We start from the raw sequence: 18244 nt of genomic DNA, 5'->3' as shown, positions 1-18244 counted from the left end.
TGAGTCGTGGTATAAATTATAATGTCGTATAGTTTAACATTAATATTTATTATGTCTCGGTGATTTAATTGCATTTATCATGAGTCACTTCAGGAGTCATGATAAACAAACTACCTACACCAGTTTTTAAAACTAGATCTGTTGATTTGTTGGTTTTAAATAAGTTTTGGAGTATTTCTATCACTATTACTGCTCACGTCGACAGAACAGACGATTCCGGGTGCAGGATGATCTTGGGGGGGGAGTATCTATATACTAACTGGCGACAGACGCAGGCCTACATCATTTTAGTAGAAACAGGCTTAAAAGAAGAAGATTTAAGCTACCAATTGAAATTTTTATGCACACCTCGCAAAAAAAATTGAAATATTTAGTATATCGTAAAGACTGAATTTCGTCATCTGCATTATTTTTCTCTGTAATTGTGACTCGCGTTTGAAATTGATAACCAGAGAAACAGATCGTAAACAATGATTGGATTATTCAATTTATATATTTTTTTCTCCTAATTATATAAATGGGAATGTGAGTTTCTTTGTAAAACTCTCGGCTTCTAACTCTTAAATTGTAAATTAAAACTTAAGAGTTAGAAGCCGAGGTAGCGCTACACGAAATATAACAAAAGACGGAAAAATAAAGCTATTGAACGAAAGAGAGTGAGTATAGGTAGCGAGGGGAGAGGAAAAGAAGAGAGACTAGTGTCTGGCTTTCGTTTCCTGTCTTTCTTTGTTCATGGAGGGCCTCATGCTAACAAAGTCGCGGGTAGAAGCTGCAGTACATGATAGAATTTAATATTTTATTTGAGAATTTTTTTTTTCGAGAATTTTGATTTTTTTTTTGAGAATTTAATATTTTGGGATTTTTTTATTCGGGATTTTTTATGTATTCAAATTCAAATATTTTTATTCAAAATTATATGTGACATCACTATTAAAAGTCAAGAACTAACACCCATTCCAAAACGAATGCCTCAGACCTGAGAAAAACGGGCGCAACATACTCAGCGGGCTTTTTTTCATCAAAAAAAATGTTTACAAAGTGATATTTTACAATTAAACTTATTATTTAATAGCCTGAGGGTCGCTTCATCCCCAATCTGTGGTATCATTAAGAGAAGTCATTTATGTTATGAATAACGTAATAATTTTTTTTGAACATTTTGTGAGATCTTGTTGTAAAAGCATATACATCGCCCCACAAAAGACTTACTAACTCGACTTTGCCGAGTAGTAGGTAGGCATTATAGGTTTATGTCTGTACGTATGACAGTCTCTTGAAAATTCACTTATGTGCCCATGTGCATACATTACATTATAAAGAGTATATTGAGAAGCAACAGTCAAGATGTTAATTTCTTTGAATTTTGCTCTAAATGATTCTTTAGGACCTAGGTTATAAATAGCGCGAATAGCTCTCTTCTGCAGCACAAATATGGTATTGATATCAGCAGCGTTGCCCTTTAGCAATAAAACAGTAAACCGTATCTTTGACAAATGTTACACTCCTAAAGGGATCTCAAATATTCAAATAATAACAAATTAAATTTGTAAACAAAATATTTTAACTGGGACTCGAACCCGCAACCTTTCGGGTTCCGTCCGAGCGCTCTTCCAACTAATCCAACGGTTCGAGTGACGTATCGTTCATAAATGTTGGTATGTCTTTTTCAACTCTCAGATTCAGAGTCTAGCGTCGTTCATAAATTTTGTTTATAAATTTAATTTGGAATTAATCCCACAAGTGAGGGTTGTTGCTTCAAAAAATAACAAATTATTCACATGTTTTTCATTTTATGTCCAGGGCGGGAAAGTTACTGGCGCTGAGGCTTCTGTGCGAGTCGACGCAGGCGCAGGGCCCGGGGGCACCTTCCTCCTGCAACAATCGCCTGCACCTCGCTCACTTGAACTTATACCAAAGAGCTCTTCATCATGGTATCTGGTTTTTTCTTTAATGAAAATAAGGGATGAATCGAGCAGGAGGTTCAGCTGATGGTAATTGATACGCCCTAACCATTACAATGGAGTCTCAGGATTATTGAAATACCCAAAAATTCTGAGCGCCACTACAACTGCACTCGTCACCTTGAGATATAAGATGTTAAGTCTCATTCAGACCGAAACACATTAATGCATAAGCATTACTGTGTCTATGGTGTGCGTGTTTATATTCACATATACGGGAGAGGTCAAAGTGGTGTCAGTGTAGATTTGTGTTGCCTAGTGCCCACTTTTACACAAATTATCTTGCCCCAAGCATAGCCTGTACTATGGGTACAAGTCAACGATATATAAAAGACATGAAAGGCATTTATTTTCTCAAAATTCCTTCCTTTAGAATTATTTTGATGCCATTTCTAATATACTAGATACTACTACCGCTTCGTAAACAAATGGCGCTCTGAAAGAGTAGAAGCGGCGTAAGAAACTTCTCCCAGCATTCTTTTTTTGCGCTCTTTTTAATGAATTATTATACAATATTGTAGTGTCATTGGTATTGCTATAAAATAATCATAATCTAGTCCCAGGCCTAGGCACAAAACTAGAAGTAGAAATGGAGAACATATCACTAACTTTGCACTACAAAACAACTTAACCATCTTAAATACTCTGTTCAAGGAAAACAATAAAAACATGTGGACCTGGATCTCACCTGATCGTAAAACAAAAAATCAAATTGATTTTATAATGACTAACAGAAATAGCTACTTCTCTAACTTCTCCGTGATTAACAAATTGAACTTTAACACTAATCATAGATTAATTAGAACAGAACTGGTAGCAAATCAACCAAAACAGTCTAGACCAAGACGAGGCCCAGGAAATATAAAGCTCGGGAAATATCAGTTAGAACAAATAACAATTAATCTAAGGGACAAATTCATAGACTTTCAATCTAACGCAAAGGAGATGGGTACGCAAGAAAAATACAACTGGATAGAAAACACCATAAAAACCCAAATACAACTAAATGCAAATACCAAAGATGAACCAAGAAATTGGATGACAAAAAATACCGTAAGACTGCTAGAAGAGAGAAATCACTTCATCAAAGCCAAAGATATACAAGATAGAAGAAAAAATTTAACGAAGATTAGTAAAGAAATTAAAGATAGCATAAGGAAGGATAAGAAAAAAAGAAGAATGGAAATCATAGAAGCGTATATAAGTAAAACGGGTGGAGTCAAAAAAGCATACAAAGAATTGAAGAATTCAAATGATTGGATCGTTAAAATGAAAGATGATACTGGAAAATGGAATCATCGCCGAACCGACATATTGGGAATTGCAACATCTTATTACAAGAAATTGTACAAACGCAACCCAACAACATGTGAAAACACTCTGCTGGGTACTTCAAGCGTTTCTAGCATTCTTCAAGCTGAAGTCGAAAAAGCCAAAGAGTAGATAAAACACCGGGTCCTGATGGCATAAGCAACGAATTCCTGAGAAATTACAAGGAAGTTTTAATACCTGTCCTTACAGAGATGTTTAACACTATCTTAAACACTGAAATAATACTGGACAGAGTCTAACATTATTCTGCTCTATAAAAAAGGAGATAAACATGATATTGGTAACTATCGCCCTATCAGCCTAATGTCAAATATTTACAAAATCTTCGCTAAGATCATTTTAAAACGTATTGAAAGGACATTGGACGAACATCAACCGATAGAGCAGGCTGGTTTTCGTAAGGACTACTACTGAGTTGAGCGGATTGACCACATCCATGTAGTTCGTCAAGTTTTAGAGAAGTACAATGAATGCCAGCTTACATACGATATAGCATTCGTCGACTACAGTAAGGCATTTGACTCTCTAGTACACAAAAATATATGGGAAGCATTAGCAGAACAAGGGATTGAGCATAAATACATTCGATTAATAAAAAACGTATACAGTCAAAGTACAGCCAGAATACAACTAGAAAAGAAGAGTCATCCATTCAAAGTAGGAAAAGGCGTTAGACAGGGAGATCCCTTATCTCCAAAAATATTTTCAGCTGTTTTAGAATCAATTTTCAGACGAATCAATTGGCAAAATTTCGGGATCAATATAGATGGCGAATCATTAACGCATTTGAGATTCGCTGATGACATAGTGCTATTCGCTAAAACATCCGAAGATATGAAAACTATGATAGAAGAACTTGCAACAGAAAGTGAAAAAATAGGGTTAAAACTCAATCCAGACAAAACTAGAGTGATGACAAATGGGAAAAAAGACATGATACAATTAGGAAATACTGAAATCAACTATACTGATGAATTCATATATCTGGGACAGCTCATAACTCAAAAAGAACCTATGCGCGAGGAAGTAAAGAGAAGAATTACGAACAGCTGGAGAAGATATTGGAGTTTGAGAGAGGTTATGAAAGACGAAAAACTTAATATTAATATAAAGAGCAAATTGTATAACACCTGTATTTTACCCGTTCTGATGTATGGCTGCCAATCATGGACTTTAACTCATGAAATGATTACCAAACTCGCAACTTGCCAATATGCTATGGAGAGAAGTATTCTGAACGTGAAAAGATCAGACAGACTAAATAACCGCGTCATCAGAAGTAAAACAAAAGTCATTGACGTCAAATCCAAAATTAGAAGACTCAAATGGAGATGGGCTGGGCACATGGTAAGTGGACATGACAAATGGAGTAAGAAAGTGACAAGATGGTATCCCAGGGAAGGGAAAAGGAAAACAGGTAGACCCCAGAAAAGATGGGAGGACGATATCAGGGAAGTGGCAGGAGTAACTTGGAATAGAGTGGCTCAAGAAAGACACGAATGGAAACGGTTGGAGGAGGCCTTTGCCGATTGGCAAACAGATCCACAAAAAATAAAAAAAATACAAATACTAGAATAAGTTATTTTGTTTCTAATGTTTTATGTTTGAGTATTGTTAGTTATCTATGTTAGTAAGGATCTGAATAAAGGCTATATTATTATTATGTATTAGTCCCTGGCCTAGATTAACGACAGAGCCATTTTTTAATTAATACGATTATTTGGTACCAGATTCTCACTTAAACATACATCTTTATATATATATATTTCTTGTGTGCGTGTGTATGTCACTGAACTTCTCCTAGACGGCTGGACCGATTTAGATGAAATTTTTTGTGTGAGTTCAAGGGGATTCGAGGATGATTTAGATTCATAATTGAACTACCTCCTAAACGGCTGGACCGATTTTGATGATATTTTTGTGTGTTCCAGTGAATTTGAGATTGGTGTGTGTCTTCAGGTGGATTCGAGAATGGTTTAGATTCACAATTAAACTACCTCCTAAACGGCTGGACTGATTTTGATGATTTTTTTGTTTGTTTCAGTGAATTTGAGATTGGTTTAGATTCTCAATTCCGTCCATATAATATAATTCTCCTGCTCATGTGTATGTTAGTGAACTCCTCCTAACGGCTGGACTGATTTTAGACATGTGTACAGGACAACGTCTGTTGGGTCCACTAGTAAATATATATAAACATCCATGACTCGGAAACAAACATCCATATTCATCATACATGTGTGCACCTACCGGGACCTCTAGCTCAGTGGGTAGGGTCACTAACCACGGCTCGTCGTATAGTTCATTATAAGGTTTGTTTGTAATATATACATGTTTTAACCCAGTGACTGTTTCCAGGTTTGACGGGCGAAGATCGTTCAGTAGTGGATGTACTAGTAGAGTATGCAGCCCCGCGCTATCTCTCACTTGCATTAGACGGTTACTCCTTGTTGCTTCTTGACTTCGTTCACGCTTCTACTGTCGTCCTCAACTCTTCAGATATGGGACCCTCCGTGAGTATTATAAGTACATTATGCTTTCGATATTTTATAAGTAAAAGTTAATGCGTTGTTTTAATATGGCAACTTTTCTAGGAATTAAATTATCTATCTATCTATATCGTCTATTTCTGCCGGAAAGCAGTAATGTATAAACATTACAGTGTTTCGGTCTGAAGGGCGCCGTAGCTAGTAAAACTACTGGGCAAATGAGACTTAACATCCTATGTCTCAAGGTGACGAGCGGAAATGTAGTGCCGCTCAGAATTTTTGGGTTTTTCAAGAATCCTGAGCGGCACTGCATTGTAGTGGGCAGGGCGTAGCAATTACCATCAGCTGAACGTCCTGCCTGTCTCGCCCCTTATTTTCATAAATAAAATATTTTAACATAAATATTGTCGAATACTTTTAAAGTTTAAAGAAACATAATATCTATTAATATTAACAAAACATTTTTTTTTAATACTAGTCCAGTACGATTTGTTATTTCTTTTCATTTCCATTTTTTTATAATTCTCAAACTTATTCTTTAAAAAAAAACTACTTTTGAAAAAACTGACTTCAAAAACTCAAAAGTACAAAATAACTTAATATAGATTGAATTTAATACACCTCTTATGCAAATCTTATACCTTTAATATTATTAAAATACTATTTTTAATATGTCCTACCTTTTGATAGGGTTTAGGTCGGTGCTTGCCCGCTTGAGTTATTTGGTTCTAGACGAAGCTATCCCGCTCAAAGTCACGCGTGGCGGGTGTAGGTACTTACATAAAAAAAATACCAATCGAATTGAAATCCTCCTCTTCGAAGTCGGTTGAAAATAAAACGCACGTAAAAATTGTGTCTAAAATTTATGTATCATTATTTTTTTTTAAATAGTGTCCTCGAACGGCAGCCGTCACGTTTCTTGGATCCCTGCTGTCTCTCCCTGATAGCTTGATGAGTGCGCCAATGTTGCAACCCTATCCTCACCAGTACAACACTGTGTCTTGTCCAGATCTTAAGGTGAGTTTTTACTGTTTTGTAAAGGTCCACAGCATTTAAGCTAAGGTAAGGTCGACAACTGAGGAGATCCGCAGGAGAACAAAAGTCACCGACATAGCCCAAATGATTGCGAAACTGAAGTGGCAGTGGGCAGGGCACATAGTAATTCGACGGACAGATGACCGGTGGGGCAGAAAAGCGCTCGAATGGCGACCACGTACCGGAAGACGCAGTGTCGGTAGGCCCCGGGAGTGAATAATTTGGACGAGGACAGCGTAGGACCGGTCGATTAAAAAAAATCTCCTTAAATTATATTACATATTTATGTGTGACACCTGCGCTTCCTTCATGCAAATCTTTTTTATGGAAGAGGAGGACAAACGAGCGAAGACTCACCTCATGTTAAGTGATCACCGCCGCCCAAATTCTCTTGCAACACCAGAGGAATCACAGGAGCGTAGCTGGTCTTTTAGAAAAGTGTACGCGCTATATTTTAGGTCGAGAACCCACGTAGTATCGTCCTGGAAACATCGTGCAAGCAAACTTAATCCATAGTTCGGTTGGACGTGAAATAAAGTTCCTTGTAAACTGGAACGCTAGACATCCAGATGGTGGGTATGAGTTTCAAATTTGAGGCATGTCGTTGACTGCTTTTATTAAAATATTACACAAATAAAATTTGAAAACAAAATTTATGAATGATGCGGCACTCGAATAACTTCATAATTCATATATTTTGTTTTCAAAAGTTATTTGTGTATTTAATCCCAGAAGAAGAACATAACAAATTTGTTAATAAAATAGACGACCTATGTAGCCGAGTGGTTAACGACCCTGCCTACTAAGCTAGCGCTTCTGGGTTCGAATCCTGGTAGGTGCACACTATTATATGATGAATATGGATGTTTGTTCCCAAGTCATTGGATGTTTATATGTATTCGTGTATGTTTAAGTAAGTATATTGTATTAAATTTATCGTTGTCTTGCAAATCATAGCACAGGCTATGCCTAGTTTGGGGCAAGATAATGTGTGTAAAAGTGTGTCAATATTATTATTATTAGTAAATATACAAGAGCTACATCTCAAGTCAATTTCCTAATATGCAAATATTGGGGTTGAGCAGGTTATCAACTGTAAAGTAGATCCTGTAGATGAAGCCACAACCTGAGAATTGAACAAAGCAAAACAGAATTTTATAACGAGGCGGTACTCGAACGGTTAGCTCAGTTGGTTAAAGCACCGGCACGAAACGCCGGAGGTCGCGGGTTCGCATCCCGCATCGTTCACAAAATTTTGTTTTTCAAATTTTATTTGTGTATTAGTAAGTATGTTTTAATGGTTGTATCCCACAGGAGCACGTGCTCAACATAGTGGTGCGCGTGTGTCGGCGGGAGGGCGCGGCCGCGGCCCGCTGCGCCGGCGCATGCGGCCTGGCGGCGCACGTGGCGCACCAGCTGGCGACGCGCACGCAGTGTCCGCGCCTGCCCGCCTACGTCACGTGCCTGCTGCGGATGATGACAGTACGAGTACACCGACACACCCGCTGTGTGGCATAACGATAAGGGACGAGACGAGCAAAACGTTCAGATGGCAATTGATACGTGTGCCCATTACAATGCAGTGCCCCTCAGGATTCTTGAAAAACCCAACATATCTGAGCGGCACTACAATTGCGCTCGTCACCTTGAGACATAAGATGTTAAGTCTCATTTGCCCAGTAATTTCACTAGCTACGGTGCCCATCAGCAGTAATGTTTATACATTACTGCTTCACGGCAGAAATAGCAATTTAATTCCTAGCAAAGTTGCCTTATTAAAACGTTTTCTAATTGCCTCTTAAAAGGACGGGACAAGTATTATATTATAATTAATACTGTATACTTATCTCTGGTGAATGGTTTAATTTTTCCTTCAAGTAATGGCAAAGGTACATCCATACAGCCAACGCGGGAAAACTGAAGCTTACGAAATACACCTTGGAGCATCTTGCCCAATTATATTATCAAGTTTTTTCTTAAAATTTACATTAAAATTACATTTTTTCTTAAATTTACATGAGAATATTATGATTGTAATATAGTTTGTAGTAGTAACGTACCTAACCTAAATTTAGTCGTCTGTGGCACCAAAACAAGTGTGATTTTTTTAACGACATTACATTAATAACAATACTTTTTTAGGTCATAGAGTATTGACTTTTTTAAAGACTTAATAAAATATGTATTTATATTACTGATCAAATTAGAGGAGTAGAAAAACAATATTACATAATTATATAATTTTACTAACATTAAATTATGATTTGGTCTAAAGTATTTTCTTCATGAGTATACATGCGCAGATAACCGCCTTTTGTAGTGAAGTTTTGTGAATCGATTTATACCTTGTAACACAAGATGGTAAAGCTTGTAAGAAACTTCAACTAATCGTATTGTGGACCCACGTCAAGATCTATAATTTGTATGAATAATGTGCATATTTTACACTCCCGTATTTTATATCAAATCACAAACTGTATGCTATGTATATGCTGTCGCTACTTTCCCCGCCCCCCGCTCCTGTCACCAATGAGATCCCATTTTTGACATCTCCGCATTCAATGTCACCGTTACACCTGTGTAACGACTGTTATATCTGGTATCATTACATCCCAAATGTGTAGAAATACATAATATTTTTTTTCTTTTGTTCCAGATGAAAAACAAAGTAATTGCCAAAGTTGTTAGTGATGCTGTATTAGTATTAGCCGATTATACCGACCGGATTGTAGAGATGTACCCGGGGCTTATAGGTAACTATTTCAATTACTAAAACAATTTACAATTCGCTAGTTCTAGCTCAAATATTTTATTTTACATAGGCGTAATAATCATTTATTGAACGTCGAAAACTACCACCCATTTGAAAATTTATACCTCAGACCTAAGATAAATGGGCACAAGACTTTTCAGCGGACTTTTTCTTTTTTTTTTCGTACAATAAAATTCATTATTAAAAAGCCTGAGGGCGGCCGCACCATTCGTAATCTGTGGTAATTTTTAAAGTTATTTACGTTGTAGGCACCTTTAACCACATAAACGTATTTAATTATGGATGTATCATGTTGTAAAACATATACATCGCCCAACAAATGATTTACTAACTCATCTTAATCGAGTAGTAATAATAATAGCATAACAATTTTGCTTTTTTTTGTAATATGTTATAAATAATAGGGAATGGCTATAGTGATTTTATTTTTAATAATAATAAATAAATTATTAATAAATAATAACAAAGATACCTACACCTTATTTCTATTGCTTGTGTTACAAAGAGATTTGCGTAAAGCTAATTCCAGTATCGCACCACAGGCTACAAGGTCAATAGTATCCCCACCATCTGGATGAGTGGAGTTACTCAACAGTGCGGTCTTCCTTTAACCTACTCTCGATGGTTCTCGTAGTCGTTTTTATTTTAACTTCAAAAGCCGGCGCGGTATACTACCTATAGCCTACACGTACACTTCCCACTTGATGGCTCTTCCACTTGTGAACGGTGATTCATAGTTCCTCGGAATTTATTTGTAAGTATTTGGAACTATTAGGAATTATAAGAAATATTCACCGGTACACCGACGGAATGGGCAATATGAGCAGGATGGGCATCAAAACTTTACTGGATAAACAGTAGATACTTGTATTTATGAAAATCGTTTTATTTAATACAGAACATATGTATTTAATTTAGTTTTATATTTCCTTATTAATAAAAAAAATCTAAATTTGTATACTATTGTATAAAACCATCCTATATTTCCAGTTCAATATACAATTAATATTACCAACGTGAAAATACGTGGAAAAATATTCAATGTAGGAACTTATATTTTTTGACAGTTTAACTCACGCATGTTCGAACTGAGACAGGACCTTGTCATATAAACGTCTGCATGACGCCAGAAACGGTATTTTTAGTTGGCAGTTTTAGAAGTGGGCCTGACGTCACTAACATGGCGGCTTGTCCCCATCTCTCTCTCAACCTGCAGAGATTACATAACTATTATTATATCTTATATCTTTAAACGAGCAATTATTGTGTATATATATACATATATATAATCTGAATCTCGGAAACGGCTCCATCAATTTTCATAGTATTCAGGGGATTTCGGGGGCGATAAATCGATTTAGATCAATCGATCTATTTCAATTTAAAATAATGTAGTTTTATCCTTGTTTTAATGAGAAACAGCTACAATAACATGAATACAAAGGTAAATTTCGCTACTATAAACAAGACTGTTTTAGCTGAGATGGAACATTGGGTGATCCGGAAAGCAGAGGCCCCGGTTCGAATCCAGATGTCCAATTAGTTTTTTTTTTGTTCAAGTTTTGTACATTTTTAAAAATCCGAGCAAGGCTCGGTCGTCCGGATATTATATACACAAACAAGTTTTAGTAATCCGTCTTCTTTTTTCCACAGAGAAAATCATAATTTGGTTATGCGCATGTCTCGCGCAAATATCATCAGCAAGCAGCAGCAATTCAGTGAAGCCGTTGGCTGGCTCGCTGTTGCTATGTCTGGCGGAGTTTGCCGTCCGCTGCGGACCAGCGCTGCTCCTCAAAGACCAACCAAACACCCCGCTGCTCATCATATTCAAGGTAGCGTACCAATATTACGTACAACAGGACAATACCAGTGGGAGGCTCCCTTGCACCGGATGCCGGCTAGATTATGGGTATCACAACAGCGCCTATTTCTGCCCTAAAACAGTAATATGTACTATGTTTCGGTCTCAAGAGCGTAGCTAGTTAAATTACTGGGAAAATGAGACTTAACATCTTATGTCTCAAGGTGACGAGCGCAGTTGTAGTGCCGCTCATAATTTTTGGTTTTTTCAACAATCCTGAGCGACACTGCATTGTAATGGGCAGGGCGTATCAATTACCATCAGCTGAACGTTCTGCTCGTCTCGTCCCGTATTTTCATAAAAAAAAAGTTATAGAAAGTTATTATATTTAAGTTATAGCTAATTACATAAGTGAGCAGCTAACAATTCGCCAGTTCGATGTTATTAAGCTCCTATCTCCCGGTACAAAATATGTCTGCTTCGCCAGTGCCGATTAATTATTACGATAAAACATTGACCCACCTTCTAAAGCTGTTTAAAACACACGCTTATAATTTTAAAATAAAATATTAATTTCTCATCTGAATTGATAATATACTTTGGTAAAAACTGCTAATAATTTTATGAAAATAGGCTTTATTATGTCTATTTTGTGTAATTTGCACGTCTTAAATATGGCAAACATGTACTTTATAAATAATATTTATGTGACATCAATTTGATATTTTTATGCAAGTACTTTGTAAAAAGCTTCAGTGATTAAAAAAGTAACTTAAAATATTTATAAGAAAATGATGGATGAATTTATCTTTTATGAATAATTAAATTAAATATAAGAATCATCAATTATTTATTAATTTATCTTTCACTAGATCAATCTAAAAATGCGAAGCAGTGTTCAGCCCAATATATAATTCTAATAATATTTTTAATCCCTTACTTTTTGTTTCTACTTAATAAATATTTAAAAAAAAACTTCCAAAAATCTTAATTACTTAATCGTTACACAGGCAGCAATAAAATAGTTTTTCTTCAAACAATATAAAAATTTATTTAAAGAACAATATAAAAATGATAAAAAAATAATAAACATAACAGTGATCATTTGCCATTAATGTAATAGCAAATTTAGATCGAAACACACAATATTGCATATATATATCGCAGCGCAGAGCTGCGCGCAATGATGGCCGTTTTGACAGTTTGAATGTTTAGTATAATTTTTCTCATTCACTACTGTCGTAGTATAATAATTATATACTCCGTCTGATAGTCTCTTCCCACGATGGCTTATAACTATGTCACGTTATAATATATGTCATAGTGACAGCTCGCCATTGTCGTGTCAAAAATAGTTTGACAACTGACATCGCAACTGATGACATATTCTTTGGCCATTCACGTGACCCAGCTGTAACAGGAATAGAATACCAGGCGGAGTATATTATTATGGGTATGTTCCGATATGCACTGCGACCACTGCAGTGTGACGTCTATTTAGTATACTGTGAAGCCGTTCCTTCATAGCCAGTAATACTGGTTACTATTAAAAACGGAACGCAATCCCATATACTCTCAGCCGCATTTTTTGACGCAGCATTCAAATGAGTGTATTAAAGTTTTCTAGTTCATTAAAAAAAACTGTTGTTGGAGTACTGTCAAACTAAAAATAATTGGGATAAAACTGTAGGTATTGTTTATAAAAGTTAGGCACTCGAGTGGTTTTGACTGATCACGCGATCAAAGTACTGCGAGTACCTTACCTCGAAAACGCCAGTGCTCACAGTAGAATATGGCGGCGATTTATGACGTCATATATTTCCCTAGGGTACTGAGGCAGTATACTGGCATTCCATACCGGAAATTTTTTTTCTACAGTGATAGAACAGTGCAGTGCTCGCAGTACATATCGGAACATACCCTATAATATCATGACTATTGTAATGTATCAATACGGCCGTCATAGCGTGCTGCTACTCCTGACATTCAATGTCGACCGCACTGGCTCGTATTTATTGTCCCGGATGTTCGACTCGCTCCTGTGGCTGGAAGCCGTGCTCATCAGCCACGTACGTGACGGTGTACACGAGGCCGTCGGGCGCGGAGTACTTGTAGCTGCCCTGCACCTCCAGCCCTCTCACGTCCTCCGATATCTGCTTCAGGCTGCCGTGCTCTTGGCGCTGAGTGCCGTCACTCGTTTCGAACCTGTTAATTTAACATAACCCTTTCCTTGTAGTCGGTTAAAAAATATAAAATTTAAGTAGAGTATCTTTTACTTTGACGATGACACTCTCTTCTGATTAGTCTGTTCATTGTAGTGTGTGTGTGTGTACCGATTACACTCAAACATTGACGGAAGCTTGCACACATATAATAATTAGGTGGAATCTTGGGGCGCGTCTTCGTGAAGTGCACTATCTATACTTTGTGCTTTGTATTTTGTACTTTCTTGTCTAAATTATTCACTGTATTAACATATTGGAGTAGGTGTTACAATGCGGAAATCCATAACTATATAAATGTTGTGAGCCTCGTTACAGAATTTGGTAAGTCAACATCTCCCGCGGATGTCTCGTGTAGAGGCGAAACGCGTATCGAATTTATAAAAGATAAATCTTAGCGAGATTTACCCTCAAGAAGGCTCACAAAATTTGGATAATTCATTGTATCCCGAATCGTGAAAACAAATAGTTCGGGCCAGAAGTTTGGTTGTTAATGTATCAGGTAATAAATATCAACATTGTAGATTAAATATATATTTCAGCTTAATTAATACTATTCGTTCAACACATTACGCATGTCTTTCTATTATTATTTTTTCTTTATTTATTTACATGTACATACATACTAAAACAAAAGAAAAACAAAAAAAATTATAAAAGCAAAAGCAAGTTTCAACAAATAAGACTTATGGAAGTCTTTCTATTATACCGTTCAGTTTCCGAAGTAATGTTTTGGTATTAGTATTAATACAAAATCGTTGAGAAGTTCTATTCAAAAACAACGTAACCTTTTGATGTAACTCAATTTGAAAATTGAAGCTAGTATGTATGAATTATAATTTATTTAAGCTGACTTAGTTAAATGTCTTTGTACCAACACTACATACCAATAATTGGATATTTATTTAAAATAGCGATAATAACATCTTTCCATAAAACGATAATAATAATGATATTATCATTTTAAATGACTTACTCGAAGTGGTATCCTTCGGGGTTCACATCGGAGTCCTGTTTGAGGATGTACGTCGGTTCCTGTGCTTGTTGGGGAGCGGCGGCGGCCACGGCGAACAAAGCCAGGGCAACTAACACCTAAATATAAAACAAATTATTAAAACACAAATAAAATTTGAAAACAAAATTTCATGATTGATGCGGGACTCGAACCCACGACCTCTCTCTCACGTTCAAATTTACATTTTTTTTTTTTTTTCAAATTGGGTTTGTGATTTAATCGTAGAAGTTAGGGTTACCACTTTAAAAACATAACAAATTGTTCAAATTATTTAAACCGATTGAAACTTAGATAAAGTAAAAATTCAGTACCATTGAACTTTACATAGCGGGTTTAATGTTCGGCAGGTTATATATTTAAACTCATGATTCAACACTTACGAATTTCTGCATGGTGATTAGATTTTTTTATTTAGTTTATTTAACTGGACAAGTAACTCCCGGTGAAGTCTATTGTTGAATGTGAATATTCGATAGCACAGGCGCGTTATAAACGGTAGCTGTGTTTGGTCACAAAACTATCTCCTATCGCGTATGTAATATGGTGCTAATGAAATACGCGATGGAGTCTAACAAATATGGCCAATGTTCAATTACGTTGTTTTGCGTAAGTGAGAGAAGCCTTGGCTTAAATTTGATACATTTCGCAACTGGCAGTGTACGAGGAGCTTCACTATATTTTTAGTACCTACTGTAGTGTTCCACATGTTTTATCTAATATATAAAATTCTCGTGTCATGGTGTTAAACATTGAACTCCTCCGAAACGGCTTGACCGATTCTCATGACATTTTGAGTGCATATTGGGTAGGTCTGAGAATTGGACATTTTCATCTCCCTCCCTCACACGATTTTTTTTTTTAATTTTTTTACATTATTTTTTTTAATTTTCTTTGATTATGAGTCAGCATTAAAAAATACATACAACTTCAAATTTTCACCCATCTACGATCAACAGTTACTTTTGTATCGCGATTTTAATATCGGCAATACAACGTTTGCTGGGTCAGCTAGTAAAATTATAAATATAGATTATTAGCCGTTCCCGACCACTTGGCTGGTTGAATTTTAAAAGGAAATAAATTAATCAAGGAACGTTGGAAAAATAAGTAGCCCTAAACCATCTAGGATAAAGTTCGCATCGAATGGTGGTAGTTGCATGTCGATACGATCAGTGATTTAGGCGTGATTGAGTCTCAAAGAAAGGCCATTTTCATTAGTAATATCTATACATTACTGCATGTATATGAATATATATCGGTACATACACCAAAATAACATTTTTTCAAATTTTTGTCTGTCTGTCTGTCTGTTTGTTCCGGCTAATTTCTGAAATGGCTGAACCGATTTTGACGGCACTTTTATTGGCAGTTAGGTGATGTAATATGTAGTAACTTAGGCTACGTTTATTTTAGAAAAATTCTTTAATTTTAGAAAATAAAGTAATGTTGCAATGTCCAAGAAACGGTCTAACTCTAAAAATAATTTATATGGCAAAACAACGTTTGCCGGGTCAGCTAGTACAGAATATAACTACTATGATAGTGAAAAGTAGCTCGGAGTATTATTAAGAAAAGTAAGACTGCCTGTCTGTATTTTACTCTTTCACGGCAAAACTATCGAATCGATTATGATGACGTGAATAACAATAGGTTACAATTAATCCCCAAATTAAGAAGAGTTCCCTTTTGAAGGGAGCGCGATACTTAAGTGAATTCCACGCAAAAAATATCGAGATAAGAATCTAGTTTTTCCATATTTTAATAATGAAAACAGTTAAAGGGGTAGTTCACCCTGTTAGTTGTTAGCCCAGTTAACTATAGTTATGAAATGATAATTTAGCCACGACTTTTCTTTTAAATTGGCTTATTGAAATATATTTTTAATCTAGATTTCCCCATTCCAAATCATTTAAAACTGTTTGAGATTCCATTCCATGTATTATTTATTCATAGAAATCTTATATTTAACTCATTGTCATGTAGTTATTATTATGTATATTTCATAATAATAATAAATTTATTATCCTGCAAGTTTTATCTTAGCATTTTCTATTCTTAAAACATATAATTAGATTGTTTAGTGCTATGGCCAAGTTTATTTATTTATTTAAAACATAAAATATTTTCAATTATGATATGGTCACTATAAAATATTGTGAGGTTAGCTAATTACGTAATAACTTAACACAGAAGGATCCTTAACTAAATAAATTGACAGACTTGCTATTACATAGATCTCATTAACTTTTTACGGTAGAAGTACTGAGTTGCGATCACTCTCTTTTGATGGCATAGGTTTATCCTGTAAGTGTCACATCAGACAGTGTCGCTGCCCGCGCGCGTTTAGTTTTGTATGGTTTTTTATAATTATACACCTATATATTTATTATTCCAACAATACAAATCTTATAACTATATTAACAATACTATGACTACATAAAATTAAAAACTGTCATTAGGTGGAAGCGTACCAAGAATACTGGCAGCATTACCGCGTTGGATAGCAAGGCTGAGGCGCGAAGATAGTATTTTGAGCATTCTCCGTGCCTTTGGGCCCCACGGGCCAAGTGTCTCGACACCAAACGGCACAAAGATGTGTGATTCACTGAGACCAACATATTTGCGACGCTTGCTGTCTTCGGCAGTCGAAGCAGCAGCCTCAGCACCAACTAACGTAACTTGGACATGAGAAGGAGCCAGAGTGTCGACGCATAGCGTCCCACACTAGCGCCCTTCCCCTTGTCCAAGCCCTCAGCGTCATTCCATCAGGACGCTTGCCATCGCGGCATTTGGCTCTCAAACAGCTGGTATATTAAGAGCGGCATATAATAATATTACGCACACCTATATTTTAATATTTGCTAACACATACATTAGAAAATAATAACTTGATGCAAGTGTTAGTGTAAAGAATCAACATAATTATTATGCCTCGATTTTTTTCAGGTGTTATATGCTGTAATGAACGGTACCAATGGGTCAGACATCGAAGGTCTGACGCTGCCGGAGGACGAAGACTTCGACCCCAATATCCAGCTGGATAACCTCGGCCCCAAGTCCACTCCAGCTTCTAATATTGACGTCAAACTGTGGGCCCAAACGGTAACACATTGCATTCAGTACTTTTGAATGTTTATTGCATGAATAATAATTTAAGAATTACTTCGAAATTAACTTTAATTTGGCAGTCGCCAACGTCGCACGAGTTGCACACACTATTTTGAATTACAAATGCGACGATTTATGTATTATTTCCGACTCCATATTCGTTTTTAAACTTTTTTTATGGAATAGGAGGACAAACGAGCGTACGGGTCACCTGTTGTTAAGTGATCACCGCCGCCCACAATCTCTTGCAACACCAGAGGAATCACAGGAGCGTTGCCGGCCTTTAAGGAAGGTGTACGTGCTTTTTTTGAAGGTACCCATATCGTATCGTCCCGGAAACACCGCACAAGGAAGCTCGTTCCACAGCTTTGTAGTACGTGGAAGAAAGCTCCTTGAAAACCGCACTGTGGAGGACCGCCACACATCCAGATGGTGAGGATGATATCCTAACTTGTGGCGTGTCGTGCGAAGGTGGAATTCGGCGGCAGGAATCAGGTTAAACAGCTCT

At 36.4% G+C, this 18244-nt stretch overlaps 1 protein-coding gene across 1 annotated transcript in view; it reads left to right on the top strand.

The window, feature by feature from the left end:
• Positions 1 to 18244, top strand: part of LOC126970234 (probable Rho GTPase-activating protein CG5521) — a 57372-nt gene that overhangs the window by 5880 nt on the left and 33248 nt on the right. Inside the window, exons 3-9 of the mRNA XM_050816031.1 lie at positions 1801 to 1931; positions 5652 to 5806; positions 6674 to 6799; positions 8132 to 8299; positions 9474 to 9570; positions 11244 to 11422; positions 17575 to 17730. Of these exons, the coding sequence (XP_050671988.1) occupies positions 1801 to 1931; positions 5652 to 5806; positions 6674 to 6799; positions 8132 to 8299; positions 9474 to 9570; positions 11244 to 11422; positions 17575 to 17730 (1012 nt within the window). The remainder of the gene's footprint in view (positions 1 to 1800; positions 1932 to 5651; positions 5807 to 6673; positions 6800 to 8131; positions 8300 to 9473; positions 9571 to 11243; positions 11423 to 17574; positions 17731 to 18244) is intronic.

Source organism: Leptidea sinapis, chromosome 20 (genome assembly GCF_905404315.1).
Source record: "Leptidea sinapis chromosome 20, ilLepSina1.1, whole genome shotgun sequence".
Lineage (NCBI taxonomy): Eukaryota > Metazoa > Arthropoda > Insecta > Lepidoptera > Pieridae > Leptidea > Leptidea sinapis.
The sequence above is the reverse complement of the archived record's forward strand: the minus strand, read 5'-3'. Positions and strand labels throughout refer to the sequence as shown.